At 43.0% G+C, this 17795-nt stretch overlaps 1 protein-coding gene across 1 annotated transcript; it reads left to right on the top strand.

The window, feature by feature from the left end:
- Positions 1-1499: 1499 nt before the first annotated feature.
- Positions 1500-17502, top strand: LOC139475879 (opsin-5-like). Its single transcript, XM_071259090.1, has 5 exons — positions 1500-1629; positions 4795-5088; positions 12719-13068; positions 14313-14551; positions 17406-17502. The coding sequence occupies exons 1-5, from the start codon at positions 1500-1502 to the stop codon at positions 17500-17502; spliced, it is 1110 nt and encodes a 369-aa protein (XP_071115191.1).
- Positions 17503-17795: the final 293 nt, after the last annotated feature.

Here is a 17795-nt window from a genome sequence, read left to right as displayed (position 1 = left end):
CAGCCCCCCCCCCCCCCCCCCCCCACCCCCCACCTCTCTGTTTTCTCTTTCTCACTCTTTTTTCCCTCTTTCTCTCACTCTACCTGTCTCTTTCTCTCCCTCTTTCTTTCTCTCTCTCTATTTTCTCTTTCTCTCACTCTCTCTATCTGTCTCTTTCATTCGCTCTTACTTTCTCTCTCCCTCTTTCTATTTTCTCTTTCTGTCACTCCTCTCTCTATTTTCTCTTTCTCTCTTTTTTCCCTCTTTCTCTCACTCTATCTGTCTCTTTCTCTCCCACTTCCTTTCTCTCTCTATTTTCTCTTTTTCTCTCTTTCTCTCACTCACTCTGTCTCTTTCTCTCCCTCTTTATTACAAACGTGTAGGAGAACAACTCGTGTCGTGTCATTATTGAGTGAACTATATAGTTTAATAATGACACGACACGAGTTGTTCTCCTACACGTTTCAATTTAATGATCAGTCATCATAACCTTTCACGTGAAAGTGTTGGGGGTGTACAAGCGTTTCGTTCTTGTTCAAATGATTGACGTAATGTTCCTGAAAATTGCTGATGCAAAGTAAAATATTAACTATATTAGACACAGCAAGCTACCGATATTCTTCAACTGATTAATTACAGTAAACCACAAATCACCGTCGGTACTCATGGAACGCCTACTGGGCGATCTCAGCTGGTCGCGTTCCTGGCCATCGCACGTTTTGTGAAACTGTACATGACGGCGTTCCATGCTCACGTTGTTGACAACGTGGCCGGTAATATGACTCGGGTTTTATTTCTACGCTTAGATGATACGTGGCAATGGAACATAACGGTGCTAAAATGTTATCCCCACTAAGAAGATGCATCACTTTCATCTGATTACTGTTGTCACCAACGGCCAGGTTTATGCATATTCTATGCTAATTGGCTGACAGCGAACGGTGTCCATAGTGTAAAAAGATACTGTATCCCTTGCTGTGGGCGGGAAATATCGCCTTTGACAGTAGATGCAACATTCAAACGGCATTTGTTCATGCACGGGTGAACCTCGTGGACGCTTGCGAACGTTTCAGACACATCCGGGTAATATCCAGTTATTTCGAATTCAGATACCAGCTTATATTCCCTGTTTTCCTATGGAGACGCTGTTAAACCTGTCGTTCCATATGAATCTGTAGATCGTGGTTTGCCATATGAAGCTGTAGATCTTGACGTGCACAAAGCCATATGAAGCTGCAGACCCCGGTATGAAGCTGTAGATCCGGTCGTGCCCAACAAAGCTGTACATCCTGTCGTGCCATATGAAGCTGTAGATCCGGCCGTGATATATGAAGCTGTAGATGTTGACGTGCATGAAGCTGTGCAAGAGACTGTACCGTATGGGATATTGGGTGAAGTCAAAGCGCATTGTTTCGTTGATACACTGACGTTGTTATTCACTTAAAACCTCGGGTGAATTGGACGCGAACGAGTAGGGGCCGAGGTCCACTGAAAACATTACTGTTCCTGACATCCTCAAAATGAACACATCCATTGACAGTAACGTCACCTATATTGAAGACGATTGGGAATACCTGAAGAGGATCTACAAAGTGACGCCGCTGACAGACGGAGGGTACTTTGCTTGCGCCGTGTATCTCCTCTTAGTTGGTAAGGGTATTGTGTTATTAGTACACGTAAAACAATCTAGCAATCTGATTGGCAAGTCATAGTCTTGTAAAACATATACACGTCAGCTTGCCGGTCTGTAGGGACACCATGACGTCAAAATATTTAATGTGACGTCACTTGCTACGTCAAACCTCAACCAGTTTTCACATGGCTCAAAATGTCACCAATAACGAACAATATATTCTACTCAAAAGAACTTATAAAAACACCCGATTCTTTCATATTACTGTAGTTAGTATGTATTGATGAACTGTAGTAATATGACAGAATCGGGAGTTCTTTAACTTCTTTTGAATTGTATACATATTTGTAACTTGTAAACTTTATTGATAAATCGTACATGAGTTTAGAGTAACGGGGTTTACGTTATTTTACCAGTCTAGCGTCCGTGAACCATAACCTCCCCCACACCTGCTGGTGACACTGGTCACTCTCATATGAGGGCCCGTGAAGATCCGGGTTACAATTGGTCTTTAGCAGCCCATGCTTGTCGTGAGAGGCGACCCTATTCTTCACAATGAATTGCGGAGCTTTAGACCACTCGTGAGCCGCTTGTCGTAAGATCTCAAGGAGATCTGGTAGTCAGGATCACTGACTTGGTTGATGCATGTTTGTATCCCAATTGCATAGATCGATGCTCATGATGTCAATCACCAGATTGTCTGGTCCAGACTCGATAATTTACAGACCACCGTCAAGTAGCTGGAATATTGCTGAGTGGGGTGTTAAACAACAAACAAATAAACAAACTTACTTGTGGAACGTGTAACTGATATTGTTTCTTTACCGCTGGTTTTACAGATCCGACGAACAAATCGCAATTGTGAAATGAATTAAAGTTGAGAACAGCTTTCATTTAGGTGACGATTCTAGTTTATGAATGCTACGGGTACGGGACAAAGATTTGCAATTCATTCCAAGTAGCATTCCAAGCGGATCGTTTCTTCCGCGGTATTGTTGTTACAGTCAAACACTGTTGTGTCGAAATTTGATGTGTCGAACTTACTGTTAACTCGAAATATTTACGTAGGTCCTTTCAACGTCGACACAAAGGTGTTTGTCTGTAATCTCACACATACATGTATGGGATCATTTTCCCAATGGTTTTAATACCAATTTCGTTTGTATGTCTACAACCACTCCAGCGGTTATGAGCAAGTCAGTGAATGTTGTTTAAGGCCGCTGTCAGCAATATTCCAGTCACGTGTACGAAAGAAGCTTCCAAAAAATGTCAGGGTCAGTGTACAGATGAAGTTAATTAATATCATCTAACGTCCACTTTAGGAAAGTAGCATTTTTGTCATTTTCAAGTTGAGGTTAATTTTAATATGATTTAAGTTCAGGAAAGCAGAATTCCAATAAACAGCATAGTCAGTTTCTGAGGCTCATTTTAATATATGACGTCAATTTGAAGAAAGCAAATTTCAATAAACAGTATGGTCGCTTTCTGTTCGATGTTAAATAATACATGACGCCGTGATGTGACGGAAGAGTTAGCAGTGTAAATTGTCCCTTCAACTTTTGCAGAATTAATTTATTATTTTACTAATATCATCTGTACCGCCAGTGTGTAGCATGTTGGTTTGTTGTTTTACGCCGCACTCAGCAATATTCCAGCTATATGTTCGGCGGTCTGTAAATTATCGAGTCTAGACCAGACAATCATGAGCATCGATTCACGCAATTGGGATACGATGACATGCATCAACCAAGTCAGCGAGCCTGAACACCCGATCCCGTTAGTGGCCTCTCACGACAAGCACAGTCGCCTTTTACAGCAAGCATGGGTTGCTGAAGACCTATTCTACGCCGAATCTGCACGGGTCGTGTTGCATGTCCAAAGCGCGTTAATATTTACCCATTTCACAGTTTACACGTTATTACACACACTATGATAAACAGCGTGTACTCCAACACTATTCACCGATAGATCTGATTCCGGTTCACACAACGTTCCCGGTACCTGGTCTTTGTTACAAGTGTCCAGTGTAATAAGGTTCGGCTGATCCCATTGTGGGATCTGTCTCATAGTGTTTTATTACTCCCTACAACGTAACTCATTTTTCATTCAGTGGACTCTGTCTAAACTGGACTTTTGTTAGACTTACTGTTATGTCCAGTTTAGACAGGTGCGGATTAGTTAGAGTGTAGAGATACATGAATATTAGTATTTTTCATACCATATTCGGAACCGTACATTCGGTATTGACCGCCCAGTGTAGACGCTGTCTTCACCACTGTAAATCTTCTTTTGACCATCCAGATTCCACAATACCATCAACCACGTGTGTGCCTGGTCCATTGTCATATAAGCAGGCCGTCGTTAAAAAGTTGATTGCGGCATAAAATATTATTCACTAACATCCCGAAATGCAGGTAAAATGTTTAGTTGACTTTTTGTTGGCTACAATTCTACCATTAGCGGGTGAAGTAAGGTGAAATGGGATTGTACCTCGCGTTCATGATTATTTCACTTAATCGCGACGTGCATGCACGTGTGTGGGCGTGTGGCTGCTTGTACTAGTCCGGACTGATGACGGTTTTAAAATGCTAGCCTACTGAAACACTATGCCGCAGTTAAACATGGAAACTCAACCCAGACACAGCATACTGAATCCGAGCCGACCAGTCCTTGCTTAGCCCCTTAAATCCGAGCACGACAGGGTAACAACAAGTACCATCTCCTGGCCTCTTTTGGTAGGACGCGGCCGGGGATCAAACCACTAACCTGTCGCTTTCCGGGCAGATGCTCTACCACTAGACCACGGAGGCGGTCCTGTCATCAGATACACATTGCTGTAGGAACTAAATGAATGGCGTTTTGGTTGGTTGGTTGGTTGGTTGTTTTACGCCGCACTCAGCAGTATTCCAGCTATATGACGGCGGTCTGTAAATAATCGAGTCTGGACCAGACAATCCAGTAATTAATATCATGAGCTTCGATCCACGCAATTGAGATCGATGACATGCTTCAACCAAGTCAGCGAGCCTGACCACCCGATCCCATTAGTCGCCTTTTACGACAAGCATGGGTTGCTGAAGACCTATTCTACCCCGGAATCTTCACGGGCCGAATGGCGTTTTGGGTAAGCCTGAATTCGTTTTACCAACTATATATCATGTTTTATATGTCTGTTTATTCAGGTGTCCTAGCAACGTTCGGTAACCTGATTGTTCTACACATATTCTACAAAAACAAGAAGCTTCTCAAGAACCCACAGAATCTCTTCATCTTTAATCTAACAGTCTCCGACCTGGGTATCTCTCTGTTTGGGTACCCCTTGACCACAACATCCTGTTTTGCACAGAGATTCTTATTCGGAGAACTCGGCTGTATCATACAAGGCGTAACGACCTTCACCTTTGCCCTAGCGGACATGAAAACCCTGGTAGCCCTAAGCGTGTACCGGTACATCTACTTGTGTTGGCCACACTTAAGTAAGTACTTCATACTCTACACACACTAACGGACACTTTCTCACGGGTGGGGTGGGTTGGTGGTGCGGGGTGGGGAGGGGCGGGGCGGAGCCATTCGTGTACGGCGCCGCAATTCGCGGTGGAGAATTGCGTCCTTTGGGCACGCCAGAAACCTACGATTGTGGGTTCGAATCCCATTTCGCACAATTAGGTTTCTAGGTTTCTCAGCACCATACCCATACTTGTGGTTTTCACCAAAGTGGTAAATGTCTGAGGCCTTCATCACTTTGAGCTTTCCTCCCACATCAAGCTGACACGCCGTGATATCAATGAAATACTGTTGAAAGCGGCGTTAAACCCAACTCACTCACTCACTTACTCTCGATACGATACCATCATCGCTATACTCACCAGATATACTGTAAGTTACGGCATCAGACGTATGACATACAATATAGTTGCGGCCCGGATCGTCTTGGGTTGACGAAACTTTTGTTTAAAATATTTTTATTTCAATTCAGTAGACATATATCTGTAACAGGTACATGAGGTATATAAGTGTAGCAACTCATAGGATCATAAAAAATGATCAAGATATGGGTAATATACATATATTGTATTGACTGATATATCAAAATGAGTTGGCGGATAACTTTTCCATTTTCTGTCAAATTTATTAATACTACTATATTTCATTGCAATAAATTCTTCTATTGTACATACATCTTTCAATATTTTAATGAAGAAAGGAAAGTATAAAGGAGTTTTCTTAATACTTGACAGGTGAATATATTTTTTGCAAGAAGACTTATAAGGTTGAAAAGAGAGTTCTTTTTGCTGTAGCAAACTATTTGCTCTAGACAGGTAATATGAATATCATAAGCAAGTTTCTGGTGTAGGTACACGTCAACTTCTAACCTACATTCCTTTACAAAAATACAATCTACATATACACATGGTATAAGTTTTCAGATTCAGAGATACAAAAAGAGCATATATCATAATCAATTAACTTCATTTCAGTAATTCCTTTGGGGGGTTTGTCGAGTTTTACCAGGTACATCCACCCGAGATCGTAACTGTGTTTCCTTATGACAAGAGGCGAGGTGAAATGGGGTTTAACGTCGCGTCCATGATTATTGCACTTATATAGAGACGTGCATGCACATGCGTGTGTGTGTGTGCTTGTACTATTCCGGACTGATGTCGATTTATAGTGCTAGCACACTGAGATACCATGCCGCAGTTTAACATGAATACCCCACTCAGACACAGTATACTGACTCCGAGCCGACCAGTCCTTGTTTTAGACCCTCAATGCCGAGCGCCTGACAGGGTAACAACAAGTACCATCTTTGAACGTCTTTTGGTATGACACGGGTGGGGATCGAACCCCGGACCTTCCTCTCTCCGGGCGGACACTCTACCACTAGACCACGGAGGCGGTCGCTCTTGACAAGACCTACAACCCGATCAAGCACATGTTAGGATCACCCATGAGCCAAACGTGTATAAACATTTTCACGTTGAAGTTCATCATGTTATTTAGCAGCTGATAAATGCGAACAAACGTAACAGTGCTATTTGTTATTGTTGCTTTAATCAGGGAGACTACAACACGACTCCCTGTGTTAATAAAGAGCCACAGGTATGGCCTCAGGAAGCCGTATCTGGTCCTACAGCTGCCAGATTACATCCCGCCAAAGCCATTCAGGATGCAACTGTGTGTCATACTGTTGGCATGGTGATCGCATCTGGCTGCATCTAGGGTGTTGTACGTCAAACAATATACGAGACGTCGACACCTGCCGTGGGGGTCACGTGGCTTTTAAGTGGCCGCAATATATGTCAGTCGTCCATCTAAAACTTGTTATGCTAATTTCACGTTAACCGTCCCGTGTGCAATGCCGAAACCTGTGAAGCCCATTTCTGCTGTCCTCCGCCGAGATATTGCTGGAATATTGCTGAAAGCGGCGTAAAACCATACTCACTAACTTTCATGTTTTTAATCAAGATGCTCAAGTGATCTGATGCACTTCCCGGGGGAGGAACCGTTTTATTACAATATAGATCTTGATTATCGATCAGATCGCCATGACTGGGAGCCACTAAGAATCAAATACAAGTGATATAAGAGAATTGAATCTGATTGGTCAAAAGGATGGACATATAAGGGACATAACTCGTAATTGCCACTACAGTCAAGCCTGGAAACTTCACCCTAGTTCGGCAAGGGTGGAAACTGGACTTTTCTAGTCAGTTAATGCCCTTGCCTCGGGACGATAATCATTAGCAAGTCCTTGCAAAGTCCGGTTCATGTTGACCAAACTGACAAAAATCTTAGAAAGGCCGATAAGAAGTCGATTCCAATATATTTCATCTCAAAGAGACATTTCCGAACCTGTTAAACGGTAGTTCTGGTGTAAGATGTACAGATACTATTTGTACAGATTTTGTAAGTATTTTGTTTTGTAGTTTCTGTTTGCTGCTCACTTCCCACACGAAACCGTCAATGTGTGATTTTGCATCAAAATGTAAATATGAAATGTAGATTATGTAATGAATTTAATGAGACTGTCCAACACATTGTCAGTGGATGCCCAGCTTTGGCACAAACACAGTATCTCAAACGACATGATGGTGAAGCTCGATCATTTTATTTCCGTCTTCGCCATGCTCCCATGGTACCCATGGTACGACCCGAGGTATGTAGAGGACGTTATGGAAAACGATCAATACAAAATTCAGCCTCAGTCAACAAACCTGATCTTGTCCTTTTTGATAAATCTAATGTGATTGACAAGGTTGAGGATAAACATGGCAAATATGCAGACCTCGCGTTCGAAATGTCACGCTTGCATCCCAAGTACCAAGTTGTCCGACTCCCCATTGTTCTCGATGCCTTAGGTTTGGTACCTCCCAATCTGTTGACTGACATTGGGAGAGTTCCCGGATTTGCTACCAGGAATACAGCCCTTCTGACAATCTGGGCAATGCAAAAGGCTGCAGTGTTGGGGAGTCTTCACATTCCCCGAAAAGTTCTGGGTGTGTTTGACTAGGCAGCGGTTCCTGGGAGAAGTCCCATTCGCTGTCTGGGCTGCGTGTAGAGGGGGAAAGGGCCCTGAGCTGATCATGAGCCTAACCGGCCTGACTGTGCCAGGATCACCAAAACCCTCTTTGCTGCATTTATTTATTTTAATCTGTAAATAATAATGATAACAACCTCTCAAAGAGGTGTATGCACTACAGAAAAGCTTATGATTCTCTACCTCGGGATTGATTTTGAAGTCAGGGGAATGCATTGATCTTCCCGAGCCACTACTCGTTTTACTCAAGTCCTTAATGAATTGCTGGTCAACTCAACTTGAGATGTATTCGCAGGGGCAGGTGTTGACTTCGGAATCCATTTCTATTAGAAGAGAAATATTTCAGGGCGATTCTTTCAGTCCTTTGCTTTTCTGTTTGCCATTAAATTACACATGATGTTGAAATCTCATTTGAGAAATAAACGACTCGTGGTCGTCGTTTATCCATCTTCCCGCGGCAAAGGTGTTAAGTGACTTTATAGAAAGTCAGTTGCCGCGGGATGATGTTGTTTATCGTACAATACCTACATTTATCTGTGCACCTCATTGATTAGTCTCCCTGCAGTGGTTTATTGTACGACAAACACCTCCCACTCGTCGTTTATTCTTTTCTTTTTCGGTCTCAGCATATCAACTTGTTTTCTCCAGTGAATCATGTAGTTATCGGTATATTCCGCGTCGGAAGAGATTATCTGCAATGACGTCAATATGGAATTTATGTCACGCGAAATGAGAAATGAAATCACGAAATCCATCGCGACTTATGATAAGACGATTATTTTTAATCACAGATACTAATCAAAGTCACTTACATCAGATGAAGCAGTTGCTAATGGAGACCAAATAATAAATATGGATTATGTACAATTAGGTATTACCATTATCGGCACTGTAATCGTAAAGTTGACATTGACGCTCCGGGCACAGAACCCAGTCAGAAGCAAAATGGACCCGTGAAGATCCGGGTTAGAATAGTTCTTCAGCAACCCATGCTTGCCGTAAAGAGCGACTAACGGGATCGGGTGGCTCGCTGACTTGGTTGATGCATGTCAACGTATCACAATTGCCTGGTTAGATGCTCATGATGTCAATCACTGGATTGTCTGGTCCAGACTCGATTTTTTTACAGACCGTCGACATATAGCTGGAATATTTCTGAGTGCCGTGTTAAACAAACAAACAAACAAAAAGTAAAAGGAAAAAAAGAAGCAAAATGGGCAGCTAACTATTGGGATTCTTTCTTGGATGGTTGTCGTAGCTAGCAGTGATACCCCTTGGGATTCTTTCTTGGATGGTTGTCGTAGCTAGCAGTGATACCCCTTGGGATTCTTTCTTGGATGGCTGTCGTAGCTAGCAGTAATACCCCTTGGGATTCTTTCTTGGATGGTTGTCGTAGCTAGCAGTGATACCCCATGGGATTCTTTCTTTGATGGTTGTCGTAGCTAGCAGTGATACCTCTTGGGATTCTTTCTTGGATGGCTGTCGTAGCTAGCAGTAATACCTCTTGGGATTCTTTCTTGGATGGTTGTCGTAGCTAGCAGTGATACCCCTTGGGATTCTTTCTTGGATGGTTGTCGTAGCTAGCAGTAATAACCCTTGGGATTCTTTCTTGGATGGCTGTCGTAGCTAGCAGTAATAACCCTTGGGATTCTTTCTTGGATTGTTGTCGTAGCTAGCAGTGATACCCCTTGGGATTCTTTCTTGGGTGACTGTCGTAGCTAGCAGTAATACCCCTTGGGATTCTTTCTTTGATGGCTGTCGTAGCTAGCAGTAATACCCCTTGAGATTCTTTCTTGGATGGTTGTCGTAGCTAGCAGTAATACCCCTTGGGAATCTTTCTTGGATGGCTGTCGTAGCTAGCAGTAATACCTCTTGGGATTCTTTCTTGGATGGTTGTCGTAGCTAGCAGTAATACCCCTTGGGATTCTTTCTTGGATGGTTGTCGTAGCTAGCAGTAATACCCCTTGGGATTCTTTCTTTGATGGCTGTCGTAGCTAGCAGTAATACCCCAGGTGTAAAACATATGGGTGCACATGGCTCTGATCTTACCACATTGTGCGCATATACACAAAGAAAGAAAGTTAAGCACACCCCTATTTCTGAACCATTACAAATGGCAAAAAACATGGCATGGGATGACTGACCACAGGAGCTGGGCGATGCCAATGTCATCGAATAGAACAAATATTTGACAACAAATAAGGAAGATATTGGTGACTTGTGATTGATATTTACTGACAAAGTACACATGTACTGTTTTTGACCTCAGACAATACCTAAAAAAAGACATGACACGTGAAACAGATCAGTATCGGATATATCCGTCACGTGCCCGTAGGACGCATTCCACCCTACGTCTCATGCCTCCAGTCAGACGTTGGATCTGTTGATGGGTGAACAACAACAACCACTCCTGATGCAATGCTGCTTCCAATTTGCGTAATTCTTGTACAGGAGGATCTCTTGCCTGTGTGCGCCGCCCAAGAATATCCCAAACATGTTCAAGGGTGTTCAAATCTGGGCTCAGTACTAGCCAGGGTAGAGTCGTTATTGCATTGGCCCTCATATGATCCACGACTGCATGTGAACGATGAGACCTGGCATTGTCATCCATGTACTGAGGTCGAGTAGCAAGAGGGTGGTTGTCAAAATGAGGAACAACGACGGGCCTCAAAGCGTCCCTGATGAACTGAGTCCCTGTTAAGTTGCCCCTTATGGTGACCAAATCCAACCTGCAATCATGAGAGATACACCCCCAAACCATTACCGAGCCCCTGCGGTATACAACAGTCGGTTTAATGTTCCTGGGGGTGTAGTCCGTGTTCCGGTGCCTCCAAACTCTCGTTCTTCAATCAGTGACGTGGGGCAGAAAGCGACTTTCACCTGACCAATGGATCCGTCTCCAAGTTCTCAGATTCCAGTTCTGTCGCGCAATACACCATGCAAAACGAGCAGCTTTGTTGTGATCTCTCAACAAGGGACGCTTCATGACTCGTCTAGCCCTCAGTCCTGCTGCGTTCAGTCGGTTTCTGACGGTTCTGGTGCTGAAACGACGATTGGGCAACCACAGCTTTCAGACAAGTACTTGTTAAAAAGGGTTCTCGCCGTATGAGAGGAAGAAGGTTACGACAGTGTGATGATACCCCAAATTCCAACTAATGGCATTACAAGACATTCCTGCGTTATGCATGCCGATCATCTTGTGGCGATTGATAATTGCCTTCGTGCCATGGTCACACAATGTCATGGAATAATTGTTTAAAACCTAGCTTAAGGAAGCAATTTTAACGTTTGTATATACTGCTTTTAGTGATACTCGAGGGTAGCATGCTGCACGGGCATACCATGCATGGCACGTGAGCTTTCGTCACGCAAGACTGATTACATCATCTCGAGGGAACATAATTCTTCCCGTAATTATATCTTTCATAACTGTTACAAATATTCAGAAATATATTAGGGTGTGCTTAACTTTTTTCTTTGTATATATCACCTTTCGGTCATTCTAGGCCATCCCGACCTTTTCGAGGCCGCTTACGCTATATTATTTTTTTCATAAGTCGATCACAAGAACACCGTATGTTGTTTAGGTTGGAAATATAGAAAAGCAAACAGAAATGATAATAATTTGTAATTTATCATCAAACGCAGACGTACTTCAGCGAAAACAACAGCTTATTTAAATATGTTGAACGACGGTGTGTTTATTCAGGATGACCGAAGAATAACTTCCCCACAACTTACAAAAAAAAACAGTGCACAAAACAGTAAGGCCAGAAACCTAATGCTTCCCTAAAAATGTTCCGAAGTGCACCAAAAAGGAGTGAGTGAGTATGATTTTATGCCGCTTTTAGCAATATTCCAGCAATATCTCGGCGGGGGACACCGGAAATGGGCTTCACACATTGTACCCATGTGGGGAGTCGAACCCGGGTTCTCGGCTTGACGAACGAACCCTTTAACCACTAGGATACCCAACCGCCAAAAGAGGAACACGTGCTGTTTGACACAATGATGTACTGGGAGGTCGCCCCTAAAACCCGCAAATTCCAAGCTCCAAGTTCATGGAAAGGTTCATGTTCATGTGCACGATCATTAATGAACATTAAACACAGAATGTAGGGCCACCTGTTACCTGTACGTTAATGAACTATATCGCATAGTCCTTGATACCTGTTCGTTTCCGTTAGCATCGCAAGCCATGCAAGATGGCAAGGTTGGCTGCGTCCTGCCATATAAACAATATATAAGGATTCTATATCGGAAATTATTATATTTCTTAGACGTCGTACTGAACATATTTCAGAATAGCGACTTACGTTGATAGTGCCAGGTTGTGAAAAATTACGCTGTATAATATAAAATGTCAAAGCACGGGAATAACCGTTAATAAAGCTGTGAAAATTTGGATGGACCAATATAATTCAGTGATAACATCTGCCTGTCGGTAGCATTCGCCATTCACTCTGACATTGTATTCACCACATTTCAGAGTACGACTAACGTTGAAAGTGCCGGGTTGTGCAGAATTACGTTTTAAAATTGTTGAAATTAACACTTTTCAGAATATCGACTGACAATCGAGTTCACGCGAATGGTGATAGCGGGTCTGTGGCTGTACTCACTGTTTTGGACACTGATGCCACTGTTTGGCTGGAGCCGCTACGTCCTGGAACCTTTCGGGACTTCCTGCAGCATCGACTGGACACTGAAAAGCCACGCTGGTCGAGCCTACACTTTGTGCCTCATCTTCTTCTGTTTCATTGTCAATATTGGCATCATGACGTTCAGCTACGTGAAAGTCGTGTTTGCAACAAGACGACTCATGAAGCGGCTTAAGGCCACTAGGACTGCAGTCAGTATAGACGAAGCACTCGAAGAGAGAAATATCTCGAAGGAGCACAGGCTCGTCTGGGTAAGTCGTGTTGATGTGAACATTGTTTCGGGAATATATCTCAGTATCTCAAGGGGAGAAAGGCTCGCCTGGGTAAGTCGTTTTGATGTGAAGATGGTTTCGGGAATATATCTCAGTATCTCAAAGGGAGAAAGGCTCGCCTGGGTAAGTCGTTTTGATGTGAAGATGGTTTCGGGAATATATCTCAGTATCTCAAAGGGAGAAAGGCTCGCCTGGGTAAGTCGTCTTGATGTGAACATGGTTTCGTGAATATATCTAAATATCTCAAGGGGAAAAAGGCTCGCCTGGGTAAGTCGTCTTGATGTGAACAGGGCTTCGGGAATATATCTAAATATCTCAAAGGGAGAAAGGCTCGCCTGGGTAAGTCGTCTCGATGTGAACAGGGCTTCGGGAATATATCTCAGTATCTCACAGGGAGAAAGGCTCGCCTGGGTAAGTCGTCTTGATGTGAACATGGTTTCGGGAATATATCTAAATATCTCAAAGGTAGAAAGGCTCGCCTGGGTAAGTCGTCTTGATGTGAACATGGTTTCGGGAATATATCTAAATATCTCACAGGGAGAAAGGCTCGCCTGGGTAAGTTGTCTTGATGTGAACATGGCTTCGGAAATATAACTTAATATCTCAAAGAGAGAAAGGCTCGCCTGGGTAGGGGTCGCGCTAAATGTGAACAGGACTTCAGGAACATGCTGCCTATTTCTATCAGCAAAAGCTTTCATTTCCCAATATTTCGCAAATCATCTAAACAAATATGCCATCTTTCCAAATGTTTTTACAGAGCAAGTGAGTTGGGGATAACACTGCTATGAACATTTTTCTGTTATATCACAGTTTGTCATGTCATGGTCATGGTGATGGTTTTGTTTCTTGTTCTACGAGATATTGAGTGAGTGAGTCAGTCGCCGCTTTGATTAGTATTCCAGTTATATCACAGCATGTCAGGATAGTGTGGGATGTCACAGGTGCTGACAGACCTAGAAACAGAATCGGGGAGAACAGGGATTCCAACTCACTGTTATAGGCTTCTGGCGTTCCCAAGGGACGCAACTCTTCACAGCATACTACGGCGCCATATTCGAGTTGGTCATCCATGCCTCGTTCAACGCGATAGTCGGCAAATTTCAGGCCAAATTACAGCAATATGTAAATAATAGAGTAACATGAGCAACGTGCCCCGCAATCGTGACAAGAGTGAAAGCGGGTTTAAATCCAACTCATGAAGTGCCTTTCATTCATTGTTGTAGATTTCTATGGCCATGGTCGTATCTTTCGCCATCTTATGGTCACCATACGCCATATTGTCCAACGTGTTTGCCTACGTCGATAACATTCCTCCATGGGTGTCCACGATTCCGACCATGTTCTGCAAAAGTTCCTGCCTGCTGAATCCCGTCATCTACTGCATGTTCAACCAGGACTTCAGGAACTGTGTTATTGGGATATTTTCGAGGCGGAGGAAAGTTGGTGATGCGGTGAAAAGCAAGTGAGTAGTAATACATGTAGTGTTTTCTTGTGTCAGCCATCTCCCACATTCGTGACCAACTCGTGTTATTCCGGGACAAGCCGAATAGCGACTCGTGCCCCTCGCATGGACATATTTGTGACTGGGTTCCGTCTAAGCGCAAACGGGCATACCTAAAACAATTGTTAACTCGTTGCGTAATGGTTCACACATATTTCCCCATATATTATATATATTTCAGATGCAATTTAAAGCATACCGGGACGTGTGGAATTATACAGTATGATCGAACACATTTAACTGTTCTTGTGTATATTTTTAGATGCAAGACATAAGTAAAATCAAAAATTATTTATGAGGGATTATTTGACAAAGAACTCGAAATCATACGCCCATTCTGATTGGTTTGTCGTATTTTCGCACAAACAGTCATCGATAGGGGGACGAGTCTCCTTGCAGGTTACGGAAAGGGGCGAGTAGTGAAGAATGACATCTCCCAGTCGCTTTGACTCGTAATTTGTTTGAATTAAGAGTGAGTGAGTTGGGTTAACGTGGCTTTTAACAGTATTCCAGTTATATCACGGCGTGTCGGCTTAATGTGGAAGTAAAGCCCGAAGTGATGCAGGTCTCAAACGTTTACCACTTCGGTGAAACCCAAGAGCACAGGTATGGTACTGACAAACCTAGAAACATAATCTGGCGTGTCTTCTGAAATAAGAAGTATTAATCATAGATAGAGTTCTTGAAAGTTTACGTCCACGATATTCAAGGTAAACGTTCACCATTTTTGCGGTGTATTATCATTGTATAGACCATCGTCAGTACATGGCTGTTGATGAAATAGAACCTACTCCTTGCATGTGCTTTATGTGAACCCCATAATGTGTAGAGCCGATGGCCGCAGGTTGCTCGAGATATATTGTCGATGTTACCGAGCCGTCATTGGTCAGAGCGCCCACTGTTTTCCCTCTTGTTAAAAATAGCGACTACACCTCAAAGTGTGTTTACATGTGATAAAGGAAGATAGTGTTTACGAAGCTGTGAAGTATTAAAGATGGTAGTTGATATTCGGAATATAAAGTATTCAGGATATATTGAGACGAGATATGTAACATGTTGAGATATAATTTGAACGAGACCAATTTTAATCTGTTACTGTTGTCATGGTTGGAGCACGGGTGGGCCAATCGTCCCTGTTACTGTTTTATGGGTTCCAATCATTGATCCATCCTGATTATAATACTTGGTTTGTCAGAACTCATGCTCGTTGATTTCAAGAAAGTGATAAGCGTCCAAGACCTGCATCATTTTTGGCTTTCGTTCCACATTAAGCTCCGTGATGCAAGAGTTGGATGAACTGTTCTGAGCCTGTATAGTACACCCTTAACATTTTGCATGTATTAAGTACAATACTTCCCATGCTTACAAGATGCTTTTGAACCAAATACACAACCAGGCAGCATATTTATACAAGCACTGCCAAGTTTCTCCAACACTCCGATGTGTAACTTTAGAGTCTTGGGTTCACCACTATCAGCCAGAGACTAAACAACAGCGGTAACGACTCGAAAGACTGTTCAGTCGGTTGGCGAGGTGATGGCTTCGGTTTTCCGCGATTCCAAAGTAATCCTACAGGAATCCATCAATGAACAATATTAAGCTAATCTGCTTAGACAACTGCGGGGGCGGTCGGGTAGCCTAGTGGTTGAAGCGTTCGCTCGTCAGCCGAAGGTCCGGGTTCGATTCCCGACATGGGTACAATGTGCGAAGCCCATTTCTGGTGTCCCCGCCGTGATATTGCTGGATTATTGCTAAAAAAAACATACTCACTCACTCACTCACTAGAAAACTGCGTGAAAATATGAAGGCTAAACGTCGTGGGCAAATCACTAAAGGTGTGTTGTTCCTCCAGGATAATGCACCTCTGCACAAGTCTGTGGTCGCCATGCATACCAGGATAACTAACTAAGTAGCACCCCGTCGTCATGTTCATATAAATATAAATGTTTTATCCCGAACTTCCATGTCCCTTCTGCAAAAAGCTACACACTACATTGATCGTGTGGTAAGTGTCGGAGATACATATACCAGCGACAAAACCCTGAAAACCCTACGCTTCCCCAGATGCAAACGCTGAGTCATATCAGTGAGTGAGTATTGTTTTACGCCGCGTTTAGCAATATTCTAGCAATATCACGATTGGGGACACCAGAAACGGGCTTCACACATTGTTACCATGTGGGGAATCACACTTGGGTCTTCGGCGTGACCATATGATGCAGAGGTGCTGAGTAACCACTGAAAAGGATTGCCAAACCACTGTTTGAATGGTGCAGTAACTGAACATGACATGTGAATATTTTGGTTTCTGTATTGGGGTATGTCACAATTACCATAGGAATTGAGTTTTTATATTAGATATTTTATGTGGAAATATATAGTAACCGGTTCCTATCTAAACTGTCGGGCAAAACAAGCATACACTTGAAAATTGTATTTGAGCACAAAATTACAAACGTTATCAAAACTAGGATGAAAACAGTCGTCGAAATATTGCAAATCATCACCATCGAATAATCGTTTCTTGTTTGTTTCATGTTAAGCCACCATTAAATATGGGCGTATACTCTCTGTTGTCTGGCTGTAAGATCTTCGAAGTGTATTTGAAACATTTTTTAACGAAATCGAATAAAAACGATGAGCAGGTATCGTTCCGATGCTCCAGTCCGGACTAAGATGCTCCACAGGTACTTCAGTGATTGTAACACATGGAAACATCATTTGTTACCTTACACCAGACATCGTATTCTGTCTTAAGTCTCCTTACTCTATTAGTTATATTGTAGTATAAGTCTATCATATTTGAAACTTGCAGGCCGATCAGGCGAGTCATCGTCGACCGAACAAGAGAAGGCATTTACATCGGGGATACTGAAGTCGAGGTCAGACACGAGAAAAGAATCCTCTTTTAGCCGGTATATTTAATGACAATGGCGTCAGTATACCCGGACCAGCATCAAGTCACATATGACCTCTAGACATCTTCTTGAGATGTACGTGACACCCGGAATTGTTGGATTGATCGGCGTCGGTCGTGATAGTTCGCTGTGAAGATCGAACGAAGGGTTGTAAGTCATTGATGAAAGGTGGATGCGTTAGGCTGCCACGCCTTGCTGTTTGATTCACGGAGTATTTACATTGCTTGTCAGAAATGTAGTCATCCGAAGTTCTATGGTTTTATTGAGTAAAGAGAGGTATTTGACAA

This window comes from Haliotis cracherodii, unplaced genomic scaffold (assembly GCF_022045235.1).
Source record: "Haliotis cracherodii isolate W230 unplaced genomic scaffold, xgHalCrac1.p SCAF_3, whole genome shotgun sequence".
NCBI classification, from domain to species: Eukaryota; Metazoa; Mollusca; class Gastropoda; order Lepetellida; family Haliotidae; genus Haliotis; species Haliotis cracherodii.
The sequence above is the reverse complement of the archived record's forward strand: the minus strand, read 5'-3'. Positions and strand labels throughout refer to the sequence as shown.

Bases quoted from the DNA above. Each gene is read 5' to 3' on its own strand.
- LOC139475879 (XM_071259090.1), top strand. From the start codon at position 1,500: ATGAACACATCCATTGACAGTAACGTCACCTATATTGAAGACGATTGG. The intron at 5,089-12,718 runs GTAAGTACTTCA...AACACTTTTCAG, and splicing joins CTTGTGTTGGCCACACTTAA to AATATCGACTGACAATCGAG. The intron at 14,552-17,405 runs GTGAGTAGTAAT...TGAAACTTGCAG, and splicing joins GGTGATGCGGTGAAAAGCAA to GCCGATCAGGCGAGTCATCG.